Source organism: Lissotriton vulgaris, chromosome 1_1 (genome assembly GCF_964263255.1).
Source record: "Lissotriton vulgaris chromosome 1_1, aLisVul1.2, whole genome shotgun sequence".
Classification (NCBI taxonomy): Eukaryota; Metazoa; Chordata; class Amphibia; order Caudata; family Salamandridae; genus Lissotriton; species Lissotriton vulgaris.
Genome location: NC_141685.1, coordinates 397567405 through 397590741, shown reverse-complemented (window position 1 = coordinate 397590741; position 23337 = coordinate 397567405). Strand labels below are relative to the sequence as shown.

At 48.4% G+C, this 23337-nt stretch overlaps 1 protein-coding gene across 1 annotated transcript in view; it reads left to right on the top strand.

Annotated features, from left to right (window-relative positions):
- Nucleotides 1-23337, top strand: part of GLIS1 (GLIS family zinc finger 1) — a 1492284-nt gene that overhangs the window by 1445075 nt on the left and 23872 nt on the right. Inside the window, exon 9 of the mRNA XM_086936198.1 lies at nucleotides 22400-22567. Coding sequence (XP_086792324.1) covers nucleotides 22400-22567 — 168 coding nt within the window. The remainder of the gene's footprint in view (nucleotides 1-22399; nucleotides 22568-23337) is intronic.

Sequence of the window (23337 nt, the reverse complement as noted above, 5' to 3'; positions counted from 1 at the left end):
CGCTATCACATAGAATGCCGCCATTCTGGTCACACTGTTGCATTTCGGGGCCTATTTTATGGCCTGCACCTGGTTACCACCTGCTTTTAATCCATGGAAATTACCGACTCTTAAATACTGATTTTCATGCAATTCAGTATTTTGGAAGTTACCTACATCTCAAATCTCATCTTTTCCGTTTCTTATTTACCGAATCGGTAAATAAGAATTCAGTAATTACCGATTCGGTATTTCTGGTTCGGTAAAGATGAATCGGTATTTACCGAATCCTTATTTTTTACCTCCTACATCTCGAAGGCCTAAATACCGGTCGGTAACGGCTATTTTACCGAATTTCGGCCGTTACCCACCGGTATTTAACTACCTACATATGGCCCTATGTGGTTTGATCATAGTATCCTACGTCTTTCTCTGTACTTTTAAATTTAGCACAGTTGATATACATTACAAGAGAGATGAAGGGAAAGAAGTCCAACTTTTTCTAAAGTTGTTTGATCTAAGAAATCAGTGGGCCCATTATCTTAGGAAGAGCCAATGCAAGTTAGAGTGCTGAGCGGTCCATTAATTGAGGGTGGGAAACAGTGACAGCACACTGCTGGTTTATGCCTATGTTGCAGTGATGTTAGATATATGATACTGTGCTAAATGGCATTCGAGGAATGCTGAATAGACAAAAAAGATTGCTGTACTGTTCCTACTGTGGAGAATTTATCTGGCATGACCGCAGATGTTGGAATAACATCCTGGGGCATCCATTTTGTTGGATGGAATAGCCTCACACACCCCGAAGGATGTCATGCTTCATCATCGGCAGTTGCTCCTCGTCGGGGAGGCGGTGCAATCCCCGACGGGCTCACCTCAAAGAGGGGCTCTTTAGCGGAGATCTTTTTTCCAACTGCCTTTTGGTGAGTGGGGGTGTGTGGGCTGGACTAGAAGTGATGGTGTGTGGGATATTAAAATGTAGCAAGGGGTACCCGGACGATATTTATTCTGTGGGTCCCCTGGTTACAGCTAAAAAGGGGTTAGGCTCACTAGGTGGTCAGCAGGTTAGGTCAGGTGACCCTAGTTGAGGCTAAAGGTGATGGTGGTCGACATGTTTCACGCTATGGGTGTAATTACCCGCGATTCATCAGGACCGTGTTAGAGTGGTGTGACACACATGCAAGTGTCAAGTGTGTCTAGTGTTACCTCTGTGTGGAATTCCTATGCCTGAAGGTCAAGGACTACCTGCCACATGAGGGGTCGGCGGGGTTTGGGACATCGGGGGAGAGCCCAAGGAGTATGCTCTATCCTGCCGTGTCCATGTGGTTAGACCTACCCTTCACCGCCGAGCTCGAGTAGATGAAAAAAGATCTCCGCTAAAGAGCCCCTCTTTGAGGTGAGCCCGTCGGGGATTGCACCGCCTCCCCGACGAGGAGCAACTGCCGATGATGAAGCATGACATCCTTCGGGGTGTGTGAGGCTATTCCATCCAACAAAATGGATGCCCCAGGATGTTATTCCAACATCTGCGGTCATGCCAGATAAATTCTCCACAGTAGGAACAGTACAGCAATCTTTTTTGTCTATTCAGTGCCTCACACGGACACAGCTGTTACTGGACCTTCCTTCCATACCCCTCCTGGGAGGTAAATAGTGTCCGTTGACCTATTGGTCACCCATGCAAATCCCTCCTTTTTGATAGAGATTCGAGGAATGCTGCAAGATTTCAATCCACTCCTAAGAAGAAGACAGAAGTGCACTGTCTTGCTGATTACTCCAGTGGTATCATCATCTTCAATCAAGATCTACAATATTGCCAAAGGAGATTCTTTTATTCTCCATGTTGTTCCCACTTAATTGGGACTGTCTTAAGAAGATACTTTTCAAATATTGTATTCTGTGAATGGTGGCACCGTGGTTACTCGAACAATCCAGAAGGGTGCTTAACAGAGCTTCACAGTGTCTAGTCCTTGACCATTTTTGGCCACCTCAGATACCCCACATATGTAAATTGTATTAGGAATGAAGCCCAGTGGCCTAAGGATAGTGGTGCCCATGCCAGTGACCAAATTGTGTAAGGCTGCGCATGGAAGTGTAGGACATGCATTGTACATTGTGTCTCTCTCAACCTCTAACAACAGAATTCAAGGGTCCTCTCATGAGGAGACAGCTATGGGCTAAAAAAGAGGTAAGTCTCATAAAGTAACTTTTACAATGAGTTAAAAAAAGATTTGCACAAGCTAATGCTTACTCAAAATACAAGTGCCCTTTATTTTGAATCATCGATTAAAAATCGAACTCCGAGGGGCGTCACTAAGATGGGGGCGAGATAGGACGTAGAATCCTGTCCCTCTGGCACTGCCAAGTTTTAGCTTTGTTTAATCACCCACCTTTGGTGCCATCCGACCGTCTATCAAGGCTGAGTGACACTCAACACCCTGTCCTGCATTAGCGGATCAAATCTCCCCAGCAGAAGCCTACTATCTGCGGTCCTCTGCGGCGGTGTGGGGAAGCGGCCTACCGAGCCTGCGAGTGTGCGCGGCTCCGCCAGGGTTCCCGTGGCGGGTTCCCGTGGCAGTGACCAAAGGCTTTATGGTGGAGCTCTTCACGGCCTTAAAGAAGACATACAAGACCTAAGGTCCAAACTGGCCTCGGATTTAAAAGAGGTGCGTCGCTATGTGGATGAGAATGGAGAGCGGGTGGCGACCCTCGAGGAGCACAACGTTAGCAGGGACGAAGAGCTCCAACGCTCACACCAAGACATGCTGCGCCTCAGAGAACAGAACATCGATCTCAAGGCCCATGCAGAGGACCTGGAGAACCGCTCCAGGCTAAACACTGTGAGAATCAGGGCAGTTCCATGGAAGGAGGAAGGAGACGATCTCAGGGCACATGTCAGTGCGCTATTCCAGCAAATCCTAGGAGATGAGGAGATCTCGTTCATTCAAATGGACCGGGTCCATCGTGTGGGCCTCCTTCAAGGTATTAAAGTACCTCCTCCTGATATACTAGTGCGCATTCACGACTTTCAATTAAAAGAGCACATTATTCGGAAAGCATGTGAGGCCCAACCCATACACTTCTGCGGACACCAACCAGCTATCTTCAAGGACTTGGTGGCCTCCACTCTTATTAAGAGACGGGCGTTTAAACCTGTGACCACACACCTGTGAGAGAACAATGTTCCCTACTCATGGGGCCACCCATTCCGCCTGGTATTCAAACATCAGGGCAAGTTGCTGCAGATCAGATCGCTAGAGGAAGCGCTGGGAATCCTTGGTCTCGCACCTACCACTCCCACGGAAGGCGCAGAATGACCCAATTCCCAGCGTACACATCGCACCTTGGGATGGTAGTGAGTGGGCAGATCGTCACCAATTGAGAAACCTGACCAGGCCACGAGAGACAGAGAGAAAGAGGCTGTACTTTCCTCCCTAATGCAAGCTACTGAGCGCCCTGTCACCCCGTGAAGATAACAACTGGTGGTGCAGGGGTGGGCTCACAGAGGGGCGTCGGCGGGGCAGAAAGCAGTGTCCGGTTCATCGTACTGACGGCTCTTCACTGTCGAGGTGGACACTTGTCAAACTCATCACGGGCTGGACGTTAGTCGCAGCCACGATCCCCTGGATTTTATCTACTGTGACGAACTTTGGTTATGATTTTCTTGTTAACATTTTTTCCTCTAGGTGCTGTACTGTTTTCTTTTTTGGGGGGTTAGGGTTTGTTAGGGCTGCAGTTGGGGTTCTCTGCACCAGTTCTCGCACTAGGGCGACCTGTCAAAGGGCGAATCAGGGTCTATGTTAGGCTTCACATTATGGGCAGACGCCGGTGACTGCCATGCAGAGCACATTCTTGGTTGATACATGGGCAGGGATCTTAAGGTGGTAAGCCTGAATGTTCGAGGGCTAAATAATCCGGTAAAACGTGCTGCAGTGCTCTCCTTCCTTGAAAACGCCTATAGTGACATTTGCCTACTCCAAGAGACGCATCTGTCTCCAAAGATATCATGCGCGTGCGTGATAGGCGGTTTCCACAACAAGTATGGTCAGCAGGGCCTTCCAAGAAAAATGGGGTGGCTATCTTATTAGGAGCCTGTTGCCCATTCAAGATAATATTGACTGTGGCAGAAATAAAGGGGAGATTGTTGGTCATAAGGGTACAATGGGGGGAAACACACTTTACTATTGGGTCACTATGCACCACAAATGAGAAACAGGAACCCTTCTCTCAGCCTTGTCGGAGGTACTCACTTCCCCTGATGCTGCGATTCTGGTGGAAGAAGATTTGAATCTGGTAATGGATGCAGGGCTGGACGCACCAAACTGGGGCTCTTTCCCTGGCAGGAAGGGAATGGCTGGTAGATAGTAGACTGCATGATGTGTGGCGGGTTCAGCACCCCACTGACCATGAAGCACTTAGACCTGGACAGAGCGGAGCATACTCTCCTAAGGCTGCCAGACAAATTTTATCTTAGCACTGATAAGTGCGGGAAGATGTTGGCCCATAGGTTGCGTGCTAAGACACAGACGTGCTTGATTCAGGCAGTCCGGGATCACTCGGGAGTAGACCAGTCTTCAGATGAGCAGATTGTTGACACCTTCTGCAGTTTTTATCAACTTCTCTATTCTGAGCAGGACCCGTCACCACAAGACACAAATGCATATCTGAGCTCCTGCGGCATAACACCCCTTCCTAGAACCATGACAGAAGAACGTGATTCTGCAATCCGCATCGAAGAAGTGATATCAGCCATCTCTAGACTGAAACCGGCCAAATCACCGAGGCCATAAGGATTCCGGGGGTCCTATTACAAAACGTTCTGTGTGGACCTGGCTCCCTTTTTAACCCGACTGTTTAATTATTTTCCTTGAAACAGGGGTGGTGCGCCCTCTATGTCGGAGGCAGCGATCTCTGTCATTTTGAAACCTGGTAAGGACGCACGGGCATGTGGGTTCTACAGGCCTAGTTCGCTTCTTAACATTGATGAGATGCTCTTTGCGGGAATTTTAGCGGCGCGCCTTAACCCCCTTATGGCTGACATTATTTACCCAGACCAATCGGGTTTTACTCCTTCCAGGCAATGGGGGGACAAGTAGCGCACTATAGAAAGGCTCCATATAGAACGCAAATAAAAGCGGTAACGGGGCAACCCTGCCGCGACCCCCGCGCGATGGAAAAGAAGGCTGCCCTGCACCCATTGACCCACACAAACGTCTTGGGTGTACAATATATATATTGGACAACGCCAAACAACGGTTGCACCACATGGATAGCACACAGCGGTCACGAAAACAGGCCTTTCTCTTATCCATAGACGCCGAAAAGGCCTTTGATCGCTTAGGTTGGGGCTATTTATGCGCAGTGTTACGCAGTTATGGGCTTGGTGATAACTTTTTGAAATGGATCAGGTGCATATATTGTACACCCAAGGCGTTTCTGTGGGTCAATGGGTGCAGGGCAGCCTTCTTTTCCATCGCGCAGGGGTCGCGGCAGGGTTGCCCCGTCACCGCTTTTATTTGCGTTCTACATGGAGCCTTTCGCTCAATGGATCCGGGCTAATCATAGCGTTGTTGGACTTAAGTTCGGGGCAGACGTCCATAAAATTAGTCTGTATGCAGACGATGTGATTCTATTGCTCGCACAGCCTCAGACGACACTACCCGCTTTGCTCGACGAACTTGCTGCCTTTGGGGAAGTTTCGGGTTTTAAAGTTAACTTAGGGCAATCTCTGATCCTGAACCTTTCAATTTCTTCTGAGGAAGTAGAGGCCCTACAAAGGGATTTCACATTCCACTGGAGGCACACGTACATAACATACCTGGGGCTTAAGTTGACACCGACCATTGCGAGGACGGTCTCGCTAAATTATGCCCTGATGCTGGAACACACGACCAAGGCGCTGGACGTCTTGTTGCGTCTTCGATTGGCTTGGTTCGGGAGAATAGCAGCGGTGAAAAGGACGGTTCTCCCGCGTATCTTATACATCTTTCAGATGCTACCGATGACCCCACCGCCTGGGGCGCTCAAGAAACTGCAGTCCCTTATTAATAGATTTGTATGGGAGGGAAAAAACCCACAACTCTCTTTGCTCAAATGACATGCACGAAAGCTCAAGGTGTACTGGGTCTCCCGTTCATAGGAGGCTATTACCAAGCAGCGTGTCTACGATACCTAGTTGAATGGAATAGGCCTTTGTCCAGTAAACACTGGAATTTTATGGATCAGTCAGTCGCTGGGGTGAATATTTGGAGGGAACTGTGGTTACCCCGCAAACATAGAGCATGCAAGCTATATTCTTCCCCTGTCACCTCGCCTACCCTCAAGGTCTGGGATAGGTTAGCCTTGAAGAAAGGCTGGATATCGTTCCCATCACTCATGTCCCCCATTGTCGACAACCCTGATTTCCCACCGGGAAAGACATCAGCGAGTGTTTCAGAGGTGGTGAGAGGAGGGCTGCAAGTGTGTTGGGTCCCTTTTTGACACGGAGGGGCTGATACCCTTTGCGCAACTTCGAAAGGACTATGATCTTTTTGCAACAGACGCATTTCAGTATAGCCAAGTCTGTCACTAGGTGACTAGGTCCGCCAATGATGACGTCATGTCCAGACCCATGACTTCGTTTGAAAAGTGGTTAGAGCACAAGGCAGATGACTACCGGCTTATTTCCGAAGTATATTCCATGCTTATGACACATCCCTCTGGTCACCGTACAAGAGCGCAGGTGCACTCGGACACTGAATTGGGCAGGTCCTTAACATCTAAGGAATGGTAACACGTCCTATACGGGGCACATCATACTGCACATAACACTGCTGGGGCGGAATCCTCTTTTAAAGTAATCACGTATTGGTATTACACCCCTGCTCGCATGCACTACTGGAATACGAACAAAACCGATCTGTGTTGGAGGGGTTGTGGATCAACTGGGACCTTAGCTCACCTACTGTGGCACTGTCCGAAACAGGAACGCTATTGGACAAAGGTCCCGGATGATATTGATGCTGCGTTTCAGATTGCACTACCCCGCTCCCCAGAATACACACTGCTAGGCCTCTCCCACCCCTAGGCCTTCCCGTTGAGATCCCTTAGATGTAGGCAGATTGCCCTGGCGCTGCTGGCAGCTCGCCAGATTATCCTAGCTCTGTGGGGGACAACAACGTCACCTGATGTACTAGCATGGAACATCGCTTGTGGCAACTCCTAGCTATGGCGCGCATGTCGCTCAGTGTGGAGGGGATGGTTAAAGATTTTGCGAAATTGTGGGCCGCTTTTTGCACCGACTCACAAAAGACATCAGAGAAGTGACATGCCTGAAATACTTACAGATCCTCAGGCTCTTGCCACTAGAGCCCCTGGGTTACATTCAAAAGTCAGCAGGTTGAGCATATACCCTGTAGCGAGTGATGGAGTGATGCCTTGGATTAAGGGTCTACAACAAATGATGGAACTGGAACCGAGAGGGGTGGGTGGCGGGACAGGGGGTTGGGGGAATGTTTGTTTTGGTTGTTCTCTATTTGTCTTATTTTTGTTATAATATGGATGTCCTTTAACTGGAAGTCAATGCAGAAGTCCTACACGTTTGCTTTTTGCACGGTCGGCCACCGGGCTGTGTGCCTGAAAGCTGTGTACTTACTCTCATGTCTCGCTGTGCCGGCCTTGAGAGGTAAGCAGGAAGCTGTGTACATCGATCCTGATTTCCGCCTAATAAAAATGATTGATTCTAAAAACTGAACTCCTTTAAAAATAATCTACATAGGAAGCAGAAAACAATAGCACTGGAAAAAGTAATAACAGGATTCTTTGGTGTCAACGATAGGTTAAACAGCAAAGGAGGAGGCAGTGACAGCGCCTACAGCCAAGGGTGGGAATGCAGATTTAGGAGAGTCAAAAGGTAATTAGAGACAAAGGGGTTAGGTTAATAACCAGGAACCATTTTTGTGCCAGGGAAGGGAGACAGCGGTGGATAGGAAGTTAAATGTTTGGCAAGCATGACCAAGCTGCTGAAAGTTAATTGTTTTATTGAATATCGACAGCAACAATATTGTGATACAAGAGTACAGAGCTCAAAATATTGAAAGAAAAAATATCAAAAGGTAAGTGAATATAGGGAAGTATATATTTGCTATTCCTAATTCAGTGAAGATATATGTACCGCGTGGTACATATATATGGAGTTAGGTATGGTATGTCTAGACTTGCTTGACTGTCTAACTTTTTTTTCAATATTTTGTCCTCGATATTCTGTCCCACGACATTCAGGCGGCATACCCTGAAAGTTGTAGACAGAAAGAAATCTTAGACGAGTAGCAACAAGAACATCAAAAGGAGTTGAACAAGGCTTGTAGTGAGTCTTGCAACAAAAAGTTGAAAGACAGAATGGAAGAATCCTCTTCTTAAAGAGTGAGAACACACTTGATAAAAAGAGAAACTTGAAGATCTGCTAGTTGACCTTTTATTAATAAATCTTGTAGTGACAGCATTGTTTTGACTGTTCAGGGTTCCTGATACGTGCAACTAGAGGTTGTTGTACTTAAGATTCCATAGATCAAACAGTGGATAATAGTGAAGGATTTTTTAGAGAACCTTATTGTTACAAAACAAACACACAATAAGTCAAGACAAATTTAAGGCCACACTTGGGGATCGTGGACCAGGAAAATGAGCATACAGCTCAAAAACAAAAGACCTTTCAAAATTCTCAGGCCCAAAACCTTCTGTAATGTGATCCACTGCTGAAACTATAGAGATCTTAGAGTCTTTTCATAGATGGCAGTTGCTTTTATTGTAAAACTCAGAATTTAAATAAACATTAGCTGCCACTCTGAAAGTAACCAAATGAAATAATTGGTGTGTACTTATGACTATGTACATGAGTAAATTTCAGATATGCAACTTTATATCGAGGACATTTATCTGTATAATAATAATGTACTTTGTTGATGTTAGTTGTGTAAAAACTGCATCTGATATCAAAGGTAACAAAGTGTGTTTTACACAATATTCTTCAATTTCGAAATGATACTGGATTATTTCTTCCCATGATCTAACTTACTTTGAAACCAAGATTATGTTGTTGATATTAATATGTGGTGTTTAAGTGTTATATTGTAATGGTCTTGGCCCATAGAAACATTTCCCTGGGATCTGCACTAGATCTAGAGGATAACTATGTAGTAAGTGGTCGCAATGGTCCAGTGTAGCAAAATGAAATAAATGGATACTGATCAATTTGAGAGCATTAATATATCTGCAGTATGCATATCGGTATCTAAAGTTATAAGCATAACCATCGAGACAGACTTGGGTGCATTCTGAGCTGTAGTGTAAGATATCAATAGTCTGGTAGTTATTCAGGATGAACTGTAAAACAGATGTCAGAATTAATTGTATAATTTTATAGACTGGATCAAACAGAATTGACCAGCTAGCAGGACAGCATGGATTTGTGTATGCATGTGGTATTTGTACGGCATGAACCTAGTCAAAAGGCAGTGGAGCACTGTTCAGGGTCAAAGTCAAAGATACAGTGAACAAATGATTGATGCCGTAGCTGGGTTGTCAGATTAGAATAGGACTGTTCCTGCATGTAAAGTTCTTTAAGGGAGTGGTGGCCCGATGTCCTTGGTGCCTGTCCTATCCCGGTATCTCATGGGAAAAATCTGGGGGTTGTGGTAGATGTCTCCCTCTCCATGAATCTGCAGGTTTCCAGGACAGTGGCCACCTGCTTTGGGCTTATCCGGATCATAAGGAAAATCTCACAGTTCCTCTCTCTGGAAGCTCGGAAAAAAGTGGTGGTTGCTTTAATACTGTCCAGACTGGACTATTGTAACACCCTCTATTTGGGCATCAATAAAGGCCAGCTGCGACGTTTACAACTGGTGCAAAATGCTGCTGCCAGGTTGGTGATGGACATTCCAAAACGTCATTCGGTCTCGTCCTCCATTAGGGCGCTACACTGGCTCCCGGTGGATCGTAGAATCATGTTTAAAACTCTTTGCCTTACCCATAACGCATATTATGGCCGGGGCCCTTTGGGTTTAATGACCATTTTTAAACAGTATGTGCCCTCCAGAAATCTGCGGTCTGCAACAAAGAATTTCCTTGTTGTTTCTCGGGTTAAAAAGATGAGATGGGGCGGGATGGCCTTCTCATTTGCTGCTGCAGGTGCTTGGAATTCTCTTCCAAACTCGCTCTCCAGGCAACAGGAACACTCACTGTTCCGTAAAGCCCTCAAGACATGGCTGTTCCCCCGAGGATCGGTTTGAGTGAGAATCGGTTTTGCCTGCATGATGTCTCTCTCAGCGCCTTGATGCCCTTGGGCTAAGTTTGCGCTTTAAAAGTTGCAAATTCATTCATTCATTCATTCATTCATTTATTCATTCATTTAAAGAGTTGCCTCTTCAGTTCTTTCTGAAATTATCTGATATAGCAATACAGAAAAGGGGATATCTTTTAGGAAACGATGCTCTAATGACTACTTCCAAAATCTATGCATGAATTTGTGTCTCTAGTCCTTGCTTGGCCAATATCAGTGTAATTAGCCTCCTATCTTCTTGGGTAGCAAACCTTACTATTCCTTCTTACATCTAACTTTGTGACTCTTTTGGAGAACCTCTGAGCTTCTCCCAACAGTCAGCACTAACATTTCTACTGGCTGAGCTGACTTTCGCAGACCAAGTCAAAGTGACATTTCCCCATTCTACAGGTTGTACTGCTTTTCTTGAAAAAAAAAAATGTATTTATTTATTTAAAGAGTTTTATATAATGCTGGTAATACCCAGGAGTGTCAGAGTGCTTTGCATACACAGACATAGAACAGGTTTGTGTTGGGGAGCATAGATTGCAAAATAGAGATGTGTTGAAGGTTGGGTCACAGTAGTTCAGGGGGTGGAAACATACAAATAGTGAATATGAGGTAAAGAGTCGAGTTGTTGACTATGTCTTAGTGTTCGAAGGGTTGCTGTATCAGTTGAGGAGAAGATTTCCTAATTGACTTTTCAAGCTCATGAAGGAGGGGTTTGTTCTGTTATGAACTGGTAGGGAGTTCTAGATTTTAGGAGCATTACCCAAAAAGGAGTGCATAAGGGCTCTTTGTTTGTATGTTGTACCTAGAATCATCTCCTTCCTAGTTGCTCAGCCAGAATGATGTGATGTCTGCATGGAATGTTGGAATGCTTGATGACAGAGAGAGTAGAATGTGAGTGTGCCTGGTTGTGTGTGGAGAATGACAGTTGATGAGAGTGGGCGAAGCAACAACCATCTAGCTCCTGGTGGCACCATCTATTGATCTTCTTGATACCAACTGAGACTTCTATGGAACATGTAATGATTTACTAATAAACCTTCTACTTGGATAAGTTACCTGGCTACCTCTACATTATATCTTTTTTTACCCACAACATTTTTCTTTGGTGGGATGAGAAGCAGGGTGTTGGTGCTTCTAGGATTTCTTGTCTGGCCTGCCTTTGATAGTGTAGACCCAAGTTAGGATGGTTTCCCGGTGTGGAGGACTTTATGAGTAAGGCAGGCCATTTTAAAGCACGAAGGGGCTAGGTGCAAGTTTGCGATGCCAGTGAGGGTGGCATTAACACAGTCCAATTTCGACATTACCATTGCTTGCGTGGCGGTTTTCAGATTTTTCAGAGGGAGGAAGTGCTTGATCTTGTGTAGGAGTTTTAGGTTGTAGAATGCACTTTTCGCTGTGTTTTTATGTGATGGTTCATGCTAGGGATTGGGTCAAGGGAGTTTCCCAAAGATATGACGGATTTTTATAGCGTAAATTTGCAGTTCAAATCGTCAATGGAGTTTATCCACTTTTGGACCTGTGTGGTCTGTCTATTCATTGGAGAAGTAGGATTTCCGTCTTATCTTGATTGAGTTTTAGGTGGTTGTGTCAGAGCCAGTTTGAGATTTTTATGGGAGTGGTGTTTAATCATCGAATATCCTCATGGGAGGATACGCCTACGTAAATCTAGGTGTCGTCCGCATAAATGTGGTAGAGGGTTTTTGCTTGTTTGAGTATGGTTGTGAGGAATTTCATGTATTCAAGCACATGCACAAAAGCAAACAGTTTTATGCATTTGGAACTATGCCACAAGAATCCTGTGGAACAATACATCTAAAAAACCATAGAAGAAACCAATGAAACAGAGTAGCCATGTAATGATGTCATAGTTTTTATCATCCCTGTGTCCCCCTGTATTCTTAGCACAACTTGATCAAGCCTAAGGGGGTTAGAATTCTCTGCATTGTGGAATTCAAGCCAGCTGTAGTTTCACAGGTCTCTCAGACTTCCACTGTTGTATATGTTCCTGATCTGGGACTGTCTACTGCTTTTAATCTCCCTCCTCACTCTTTCAATTGCTTTTCTCCTGTCTTAAACTCAGACTACTTATCCATCCTTAATATCCTCTCCTGAAGATCACCTTCCATCCGCTTTGGTCAAACCATTTATTTCTCTTTTATGGCTATATGTAGTTTCCTACTTCACTCTTTTTCATTCCTCTGATACCATTCCCTCACCCTTTGAAATAACTGTTCTATTTCTTTTCAAGAAACAACCACCTGATCCTTATTATCCTCTCTAATATAAGGCCAATTCCTCTGCTTCTTATTTTTTTTTAAATTCAAGAATATGTAGCTTTTCTCAGTTTTGGGCTTTTCTTCATGGCCGCAACCATTGATTACGTGCACAATCAGGTTTCCATCCCTTTAGCACCACTGAAACCGCTCAGCTTTCTGTCCCTAACTTTCTTTTTCCTCCAAGCAATAAGGAATTCACTACTTTTATTCTTTTCAACGTTTCTGCTGTTTTTGACTGAGTTTATCACACTAATTTTCTTTCTTTTCTCTCTTCTGTACATTTTAGGAGAATCTACTCTCTCTCTTGGTAATCCTCTTACCTTTTGGAAAAAAAAATTGGTATCCTGAAAGGCACTTTACTTGTTTAATTGTGTGGTCCCGCAAAGATAAGTCTTGGTCTGCTTTTCTCCTCTTTTTTTTTTTTTTTTTAAATTTGTTTTTATTGCAGAATTAGAAACAACAGAATACAATGGCTCAACCAGTCCACTCATAATGTCCCCTCGTTCAAGCATTAAAACGTAAACCATACACAGCCATTCAGCCCGCATCCCGGAGGCCGGGCGGCGTAGTACCTTAATTAGCAGGAAGGCATCACGGTGAATGTCCCATTGGGACAATGGTCGAAAGATCATTTTACGTATCTGCATTTTACCCCCCCCACCCACAACAAATAACATCTTCAGCCATCCCACATATGCAGGTCGTTGCTACCATCCGCTTCCTGACCCGCCCCGCGCACTGTTGGGCCCTCCATACCTGACCCGCGCCCCTTGCCTCCTCCCGCGCTTCACCCACGCCCCACAGGCCCTTCCCAGCACAGTGTCGCCATCGCGGTCTCCCCACCTCCTGGCTTCCGGCCCACCCCGAACTCCCACTAAACAACCCCCCAGTGTCCCCACCCTGGCAACTGCTGATGGAGTGTGTCCCGTCCTGAAGTGTAGTATGGATCCCGCTACAGTGTCAATGACAACTCTGAGTTAGTACGCCTCGCAGTGTCCACAGGTCCCAGTCACTCAGTCCTCATCTTCCACTAAAGAGTCACGCAAGGCTTGCACCACCAATTCCCACGCACGCGCTGCATCCAAGGCTTTCTCATTACCAAGCTTGACAGCCTGTTTCATTCGGAGCACACTCTCACACTCAGACCACCGCAACAATTCATTCTTCCACCTCCTCACCGACGGCCCGCTCCTAGACTTCCAATGCCACGAGATCTCTCTTTGTGCCAGTATCAGGCCCAAGTCAATAAATTTGCTCGTCACCTTAGTGTGTTTGGTGTGCGGGAACCAGAGCAACAGGCACGCCGCCATGTCGAAGTCCACCTCCCTGTCGGTCACATCGTTTAGGAGGTCCCCCACCTCTGCCCAATAGGCCTCCAAATGCGGACAACCCCAAAACAAATGGTCCATGTCCGCCTCCGGAGACGAACACCTCGGGCACTGCGCGTCCTGCACCTGAAAGTACCGCCGTATTTTTTCCGGGGTCAGATAGGCCCTATGTAGCACAAAGAAATGCACTTGTTGGAAACGCGCATTCCTCGTGCCTTTCCATGTGCGCCGCAGAATGTGGCTCCACACCGTGTCTGGGATGGGCCTGCCCACGCTCTCCTCCCATTTAGCTTTGAGCCCCTGGAGCGGTTCCAGTCCCTCGTGTAACATCCTGTTATGGAGGCAGGTCACAGCCTTAAAGGTGCCCGCCGCCATCACCACATACTGGCACGCCATAGTCGTGTCCGGTTCTATGAGCCCACCTTTCCAGTGCTTCTGTATAGCCGCTACCACCGCCGCATGCAAGAGGAACCCCCCGTCAGACAGCCCGAACTGCTCTTGAAGCACTCCGAAGGGCACCAAGGTCCCGTCGACATACAGGTCTCCCACCACCTGAAGACCCGCCTCCTCCCATTCCAGCAATGAGGACCAATCGCCCCCGTGTGGTAGGGCCGTCAACATGCCAATCGGGATTTCTGGCGCATAAGGCCGAGTCGCCCTCTCTCTCCTAAGACTCCTCTGCCAGCACTGCCTGAGCGTCCGTTCCCCCATTGTGAGGCCCCGCAGCTCCAGCCTCTGCTGCATAACGATATAAGACAGCACATGGCGTTGTATCCCCAGCTCTCGGTCACCCTCCGGTCCCCTAAACACCCGGGCCACATGTTGCGTGAGAACCTGGAGCTGCGCCGCCAAGTAATACAGTTCAAAATCAGGAACAGCCATCCCCCCCTCGATCTTGGGGCGTAGCAACGTGCTCAGAGCCACTCTTCGGCGGCCATGTCCCCATAGGAAACCAATAATCATCGTCCTCAGATCCCTAAAGACCCTCTGAGGAATCCAAATTAGCAACGTCCTGAAGTAGTACAAGAGGCGGGGGAGCGCCACCATTTTCAAGAGAGCAATCCTACCCAGTACCGTCAGCGGAAGGGTCGACCAAAAGGACATGCTGCCCCTCAGCGCCCGAACGCACCGACCAGTGTTGCCTTCTAATAGGTCCGTGGTCGCATGGTAGATACGGACTCCCAGATAAGTGAAGCAAGATGGCTCCCAGACTACCCCTAGGTCACGAGCAGGGCCGGGCGTCTCCGCTCTTAGCGGAAATACACAGGTCTTCGCCCAGTTGACTTTAAGGCCCGACAACTGGCCAAATTCCGATAACAGGTCCATCGCTCCCTCCAGGGCCCGCTCCGTGTCGTCTAAGTACAGCAACAGGTCGTCCGCATATAGCGAGATGTGATGTAGCCGCCCGCCGCTATCTATCCCCGAGTATCTGTCACCTGTCCTGGCATGGACTGCCAAGGGTTCCATCGCCAGAGCGAACAGGAGGGGGAAAAGGGAGCACCCCTGTCTCGTGCCCCTGCCCACCGGGTACGCCGCAGACACCAAACCACCCAGGCGTACCCGCGCCTTCGCTGAGGAGTACAGGACCTTCGTCCACCGGCAGAACCCATCACCTATGCCAAACCTCTCCAGCACCCCATCCAGAAAGACCCATTCCAAACTATCAAACGCCTTCTCTATGTCCACGGATAATACCGCTTGGGTCCCATCCTCGTCCAACATGGCGTCCATTATCCCCACCAGGCGGCGGACATTCATCGCCGTGCTCCTCGTGGGTATAAACCCCGCCTGATCCCTGTGTACCAAGCCCGTCATGTGTGGGGCCAGGCGGGTGGCCAGAATCCGGCTCAGGATTTTGTAGTCCACCGTCAGCATGGACAACGGGCGATAGGACCTCACATCTGTCGCATCCCTGCCGGGCGGCACAATCAAAGCCTCCCTCATGGACTCAGGCAAACCCCCTGACTCATAAGCCTCCGTATACACCACCAGCAGTCTGGGCGCCAAGCTGTCCACAAACTGTTGGTAGAATTCCACTGGTAACCCGTCCACCCCGGGTGTTTTATTCCGAGTCATATTTTTAATGGCCACCCGTATTTCAGTAAGCGTGATCGGACCGCCCAACTCTTTCGCGTCCTCCCCATCAAGGACCAGAAGCTGCCTCGCCTCTAGGAATTCCGCAATTTCCGGGGCCTCCACTCCCAACTGACTCTGGTACAATTGCTCATAATATACTCGAAAGCACTCCAACACCGCTGCCTGAGAATATACCGTCTCCCCCAGTGCGTTGTTAATGCTAAGGACCGGGCAGCCCCTAGTTTCAGGGTTAGCGAGTCTGGCCAAGAGCGTGCCCACCTTGTCCCGCTCAGCATGCGCCCTAATCGCGTATTGCCTGTAGTCGTAACACCTCAACCGTTCCGTTTCGGTGGCAACCACCTCCTTCGCTTCCAACAACCGGGCCTGTAAGTCTGGCCTGGCCGGCCTACGCCGCTCCAGGTCTCTCAGATTCTCCTCCGCCTTTGCAAGTGCATTCAACACAGTCGTACGAGCATTCGAAAACCGGCCCAGACATACCCCTCTCACCTCCACTTTCATCGCATCCCATTCAGTGGACCTGCACGTGGCTGTACCCTCATTCTCGCCGAAGTAATTATTGATGCCCTGTTGAACAGCGTCACTAAACACTGAGTCCTCCAGCGTGTCTGGCCGGAGCCGCCATGTTGGGATTGCTGAGCGCTCCCGCTGCCACTGGATATGTACCAATAGGGGATTATGATCCGAAATGGTTCTAGCCAGGTATTCCGTGTGTGATATCAATGGGGCCAGGGATCCGCCACAGAGCACTGAATCTATCCTCACATGTAGTGCATGGAGAGCTGAGTAAAAGGAATAGTCCCTGGTGTCCCTGTGCTGTTCCCGCCACACATCCCGCAACCCCCACCTGTCCTGCCAGTCCTTCCTGTGCATGGCCAACCTACGCACCGGGGAATCAACAAGGGGGGGGTGAGACCTATCCAAGACCACATCCGTAATCGAGTTGAAATCCCCCCAAGTACCACCCGGCCCGCTAGGAAAGAAGCCAAGGACCCGGAAAGGCCCTCGAAGAATCGGGCCTGATCAGCATTTGGCGCATACACACAACAGAGCACCACATCCCTACCATACAACCGCCCCTCCACCGCCACAAACCTACCCTCAGGATCCACCACTTGGTTCAGCACCTGAAACGGTATCCCCGCTCTCACCCAAATCAGTACCCCTCTGGCATAGGCTGAGTAAGTGGTGCCGAACACCTGGCCCGCCATCTTTTTTGCAACGCAGCACATTCCTTTTTTGTCAGATGGGTCTCTTGTAGCATAGCAATCTGGACCCCCCTTCGTACCAGATATGCGTGCACCTTGTGGCGTTTGACCATGGTTCGTAATCCCCGGACATTCCACGTTAGGAATTTTAAATTAGGTAACGTCCCCATACCAGCAGCAAGCAGTCCAGGTCAAACACCACCAGTTCACATCCCCACCGAAGCAGTTGCCCCCCCCGAAAGAAACACTAGGAAGAAAAACACCCCAAACCCCACTCCCCAGGACAGAGCCTACAAACCCAGTGTCAGCCCCAATCCAAACCTCAAACCAACCACACATTCTCCGAACCTGTGGTCTCCACCACAGAAGGCCTTAAGGGCCCTAGGGGGGTGAGTTATCGCCGATCCCAGCTAGCAGAGCCCACGCCCCGCACTCCCATCCCGGCCTGCCCGTGTGGCACCCTACCCGGCAACCCTCCCATAACCAGCAGGATACCGCCCTACCATCAGATCATGTCCAAGTCTCAACACAGCCTCAACCGTGAAATATCCCATCAGAAGTCTGGGGGGTCACCACCGGCCCCTTCGAGCTTTCCGCTTTCGAAAGGTCCTCTCCTGTCCTGCTGCCCTCACCGCCAGAGTCCGACTCCACCAGTTCACTCTCCTGCTGCGACCCCGTGATGGCCGCTGTCGCGGCGAGCGCATCCTTCTTTTCCGCAGCCATTTGGGCCTCCCGTTTCTCCCGCTGGCGCCTATTGCGGGACCGGATGCGTTGCGATTGTCTGATCTGAGGCGGCTTAGGCCGATCTCGCCTACTTTTGTGCGACCTGTCCGTCCCCGCCCTGTACGACTCCAGCCACTGCCATGCCTCGTCCGGAGTCTGAAAGAAGTGCGTGGTCTCGTCCAGAATAACCCGCAGCTTGGCCGGGAAGAGCAAGGAGTATTGAATGCCCTCCTCTCGCAGCTCCTTCTTCACCACCAGGAACGATGCTCGGTTCCTTTGGACTGCCTGGGTGTAGTCCGGGAAGATTGTGACCCTGCTGTTCTCCACCTCAAACGGGCCCAACGTCCGGGCCCTCTGGATGAGGAGGTCCCGGTCCTTATAATGGAGAAGCCGCACCACCATCGGTCGGGGGGCGAGCCGGCACCCTGTGGGCTCTTTCCAGGGTAAAGAAAGGAGTAAGCCCCTCCGGCGCCACCACAGTTCGAAACCAGTCCTCCATGTAGGCCACCGCATCCTCCCCCTCAATTCTTTCCGGCAGGCCTACGACCCGCACGTTATTCCTCCTATTGCGGCCTTCAGCATCCTCCGCACGTCGCTCCAGCGAGTCCAACCTGGCCAGTATGTCCGTGATCTTATGCTCCGCTGTCACCACCGACGGTTTCAGGTCCAACAGCAGCTGATCATGGTCCTTGACCTTATCCGCCAGCTTCGCATGGTCCGCTCACAATAGCCCCAGCCCTGTGGCTACTTGCGCAATGTCCTGCTGCAACGCCTCCTTGGTCGAGGTAATTGCGTCCAGTATGGCATCCAGGCGTCTATTCAGTCGCTGCTCCTGGTCCAACTCCGGCGGGGGGGTCTCGCCCATCTGTCTGGGACAGCGCCGCCATGTCCCCCTGTCCGCGCTCCACGGCCACCAGCCCTCCCGAAGCCGCCATCTTAGGGTACTGCGTCACAGGCCAGGAAACCCGTCTGGTCCCGGCACTCGCGGGTCGGTGCAAGCTTCCCAATATTGGGCAGGATCAAGTGCCACCGCCGATGCCCCCAGCTCCAAGGGCCAAGTGGCGATACACCGTCTGACCTGCCTCCTCGTGGGCCAGGAGGAGGAGGGGAATAGGGAGGGATAGCGGCCAGCTAATAGTCTCAAAATTCGAGCGGAGCCGGTGTCCCCGTCCCTTGATCTTTAGGACTGTCACCACAGTCCCTACTGCTTCACTCTCTCAGCTGCAGAGTCCTCCGCCAGTCAGGGCCAAGGCCGCTCAATGTCGATGCCCGGAGCCGCCCGTCTGCTCCGCCGCCATTTTCTTCGCACTCTCGGCGACACCTCAGCCGTCGCTCATCAGGGTCTCCTTGGGGCTAGCAGTCCCCCAGCAACTTCCTACCGACACCCAGCGGCCCCCCTATACTTCGTAGGGCAGGAGTGTCGAGCACGGGTCGCCCAGGGTGCAGAAATCAGGAGAATTAGCGGGATTCCGCGCGGAGCTGCGAGCTCACGCCGCCATCCCGATCGGCGTCCAAGCCACGCCCCCTTTTCTCCTCTTTGTATACTATTGCTCTGTTTTTTATTATTTCTACTAATTGTTTGGACTCATTTTTATGCTGATGGTTCCCCTTGCCAGTGTGGCAGCTGGAGCCATTTCCTGGATTCAATCCTACCTGAACGGTAGAACATTCAAGGTTTTTGCAGGAGAATCGACCTCAAGGGTCTACCTCTCAGCTGTTCCTCAGGGATCGTCTCTGAGTCCTATGCTGTTCAGTGTCTACATGAGACCCTTGACTGATATTATTCTCCCATATTGGATCAAAATTGACACATATGCGGATGATACTCAGTTGGTTGTATCCCTAAAAAATCCGCACAATTCTCCCTCTGATCTGGAATCTGTCCTGGAGAAGGTGGCAACCTGGATGCAACACTCCTGTCTCAGGCTCAATGGAGAAAAAAACTAAATAAATTGTCTGGGCAATTTGGCCAATGCGCAGCTCAAACTGGTGTGGCCAACCTGTCTGGGACCCACCCCCACCCCAAAGTCTAAGATTAAAAGCTTGTGTATCTGGCTTGACAAATTACTCAAATCTAGCCAGCAAGCAGTGGAAGTGACAGGAGCCTGCTATGGTGTCCTTAGAATGCTGAAGAGAGTTCTCTCCCTCCTCCCTATGAGGACCAGGAGAATTATGGTCTATCCCCTGGTCCTCTCGCGCCTGGATTACAGTAACTCCTTGTACCTGGGAGCACCCAAATCCACTACAAGGGGAACTCCGAGTTGTCCAGAACTGTGCCGCTCGGTTGCTACTTGGCATACCTATAACTCAATCGGCTAAGCCAGGTTTGGAGACTCTACACTGGGTGTCCATCCTGGAGAGGATTACACTAAATCCCTATGCATAGCCCACAGGACCCTTATGGAAAAAGGCCCTTCCATTAACAGGCCCATTATCACCTTCTACCGTCCCAGGACACTCCTCCGCTCTGCGAGCTTGAGTCTAGCCGCCATCCCTAAGATCCGAAGGATGCTGAGTGGGGTTAGTTCCTTCTCTTACAGCATAGCTAGGCTTTGAAACGTCCTTCCCCTGCACCTGCACTCAGAGAAACACCATCTCACTTTCCGAAAGCGTCTTAAAACCTGGCTGTTCCAGAATACTAACTTGTGAGCCTCTGTTCCCCCCAGCCCCATCTTCTGCTGCTAGCACTGGGATGCCTCAGGGTAGCTATGCGCTTAAGAAGTGTTAAATAATAATAATAACAATGTCTTTCTTCTTTCCCCGCTTCTCTTCAAGGACGTCTTTCAACTTTTCTGCTGGTGATGGAATCTGGCATAACTTCACATTTTATGAACCTTATTTCTAGTCAAACAAAGATGTTTTTCTTCTCTGCTTTCTCAACCTGTCTAGCCCATCTCTTGTTTCATTCCTACCTGTTTTCATCGGTTGCAATCCCATTGCAGGCCAATCACATTCCATATGAACGTCTTCTCTTTTCTCTCCCACCAAGTCATCTGCTTCTTCCTTTTTGCCCCCGCTTCATTGATTACCACTCTCTTTGCAGTGTAAATGTTGTTTTCTATTCCTCTTGTTATCATTATTTAGCACCTCTTAAACTGTGTTGTTTGATTTCCCCTTATGTTCCTAGTAATTTGCTGTATTCTGCCACTTTGTGTATGTTGTTTTCATCCCTACCTCCATGTGCCTCATCTTGTTTACATTCTTTTGAGCTAATTCTACATTGCTTTGGAGTAAATTTACTTTTTCAGTGCAATCTCCTTTCTCCTTATCCTCCTTTAAAGTTGCTGAAGGACAGCTATTGAATATCTTGTATAGTTTCCACCGTTTTAGTGTCTGTCTTGACAGCATGGCTGTCGACAATTATGGGTGACTCTCCAGGCGAGAGCGGCTTTGGCTCCACCCACATGTTGGGAGCCAGGAGTGCATGTTTTTATGGGGCAGAAGTAGTGAGCTTCCACAAACAAAAGTGCTTGCTCTCCACACATCTCTGATAATTTTATTTATCCAGATACCTGAGCTTGAACTTTAAGATACACCCATGACTTTGTAATCCCATCAATGTATCTTAGATATCAAGATAATTGAGTGTATTTTTCTCTGGCAGCAGAACAGATAAGAGGAGGCCAGTACCTAAACTACATGGATTTTTAGGTCTGGCATTCCAGTGGCATTTTCAGGCAACCTTTTAACTTACACCAATATTATTCTACAGTTCTTTGCTACCACATAAATACATATCCATTCCCATGCTATCTACTTGTAATGCTTCTTTTGAGCCAGAACTTTCGGCATTGCTAATGCTTGTCTTTACTATTTTTTAGCACGTTGGGCTAAAGTGCCTTAAAAAATCAAGTCAAATAAAAGATAAGATAAAGAAAAGGAGGAGGACTAAGCTATATGTTTGAATATATATTTCAATGACAAAGCAAACTTGAAGATGGCTGCAAAATTCTATCAGGGTACATAAATTGTATTTACAAGAATATACACGATACACACAAGGTTCTATGCTACATTTTTCAGGGAACAAATCATATGTTGTAAACTTGGAAATGGTCGTGAAATTCTATGAATCCTTAAAACGGTTGTAAAATTCTGTGGGTATGCATGCCACTCCGGATGAAATGTAAAAAGAGAAACAACAGAAACATAAATAATGATTTAGAACACAACGTATTGATTTAAGGAAAATGCTAACTGGATTTTCTGAAATATGTTATAGGTAGATATAAAAATTAATTTTCCTTAAAATGCACGTCGTGTAGGATGGTTGCAACCCCGGTTATGTATGCAACCATAATACATGATAACAGTAGCAACTAACAACTAAAGACACATGAATACGTGAGTTTATTTATCTGATTACTAATTTTACGACTACGACTCAATCGATCCTTGGGCCGTATTATAATTTTTTCTGCAATACTATAACGCATTACATTGCTTGCTTCGATGACCTGATCGTGCACTATCTCTCTCTAGGTTACCAAGGCAGCTTTCACTCCATACAAAACCTCTTTCATTACGGTGATTGCTACAGAACAATGGAGCAGCCCGTCAGCAGTGATGTCCTACCAGGGGAATCCCATTGCTTCAGCTCCATCCGGCCGAATGGGTATCACATACTTCCCACGCCGACAGCGTCAGCAGGTAACGTATAGTGACGTCATGGAAAGCTCTCCTCTCAGATTACGGCGCTAAACCGCACAGCCACGCACCATCTCCTCTGGTTTCACAAGGGGCACCTGTGCAGCTGAACTGATTCTGTATCTCTTTCTGTCTGTGCTACCTCTTTTTCGCTGTGAGACCTATATTTAACGGCTTGTGCTCTTTATATTCAGCAGATTCAGATTGTCGTACATTACAGTATTTTTATTAGGTCCAATTTACAGCAAATGCAAAGATGATGTTTCTCATGCAAAGTTTTAACAGGTTTTCAACGTTGCTCACGTTATTGAAGAGAGTGTGTTAGTCCCATTATGGCACCACACCCCACCCACACCACAACAGAGTATGCATGCATAAATAAATACACAACACAACTTTTGTTTGGGAAAATATTGCTGCAGGTTTATTCTATACAAAAGTATGCAATATGGTGGGTTATTTTACGGGCGATCCAAGGGCAGGCAGCTGTACCAACCTATGCTGCCCTGACCGCCTGATGAGCCAAGCACTGTGGAGAAACCAATCAGCGCTACCCTTATGGGGGTGATCCCCTTACTGGATCACGTGACACATTGGTCCCTTATTATTCACGCCCCTTTCAGGGCGGAGCGTAGCAAGGCAGGCCCCCGGTTGTTCAGGCCCACAACCGCCCGAAGGACTAACGGGGCGCTGACGTAATTACTCCAGGACTCTCCCCTGAGGCTGCTGGGATTTGGCTCTGGCAACCTTACTGTGCTCTTGCAGAGGTGCCC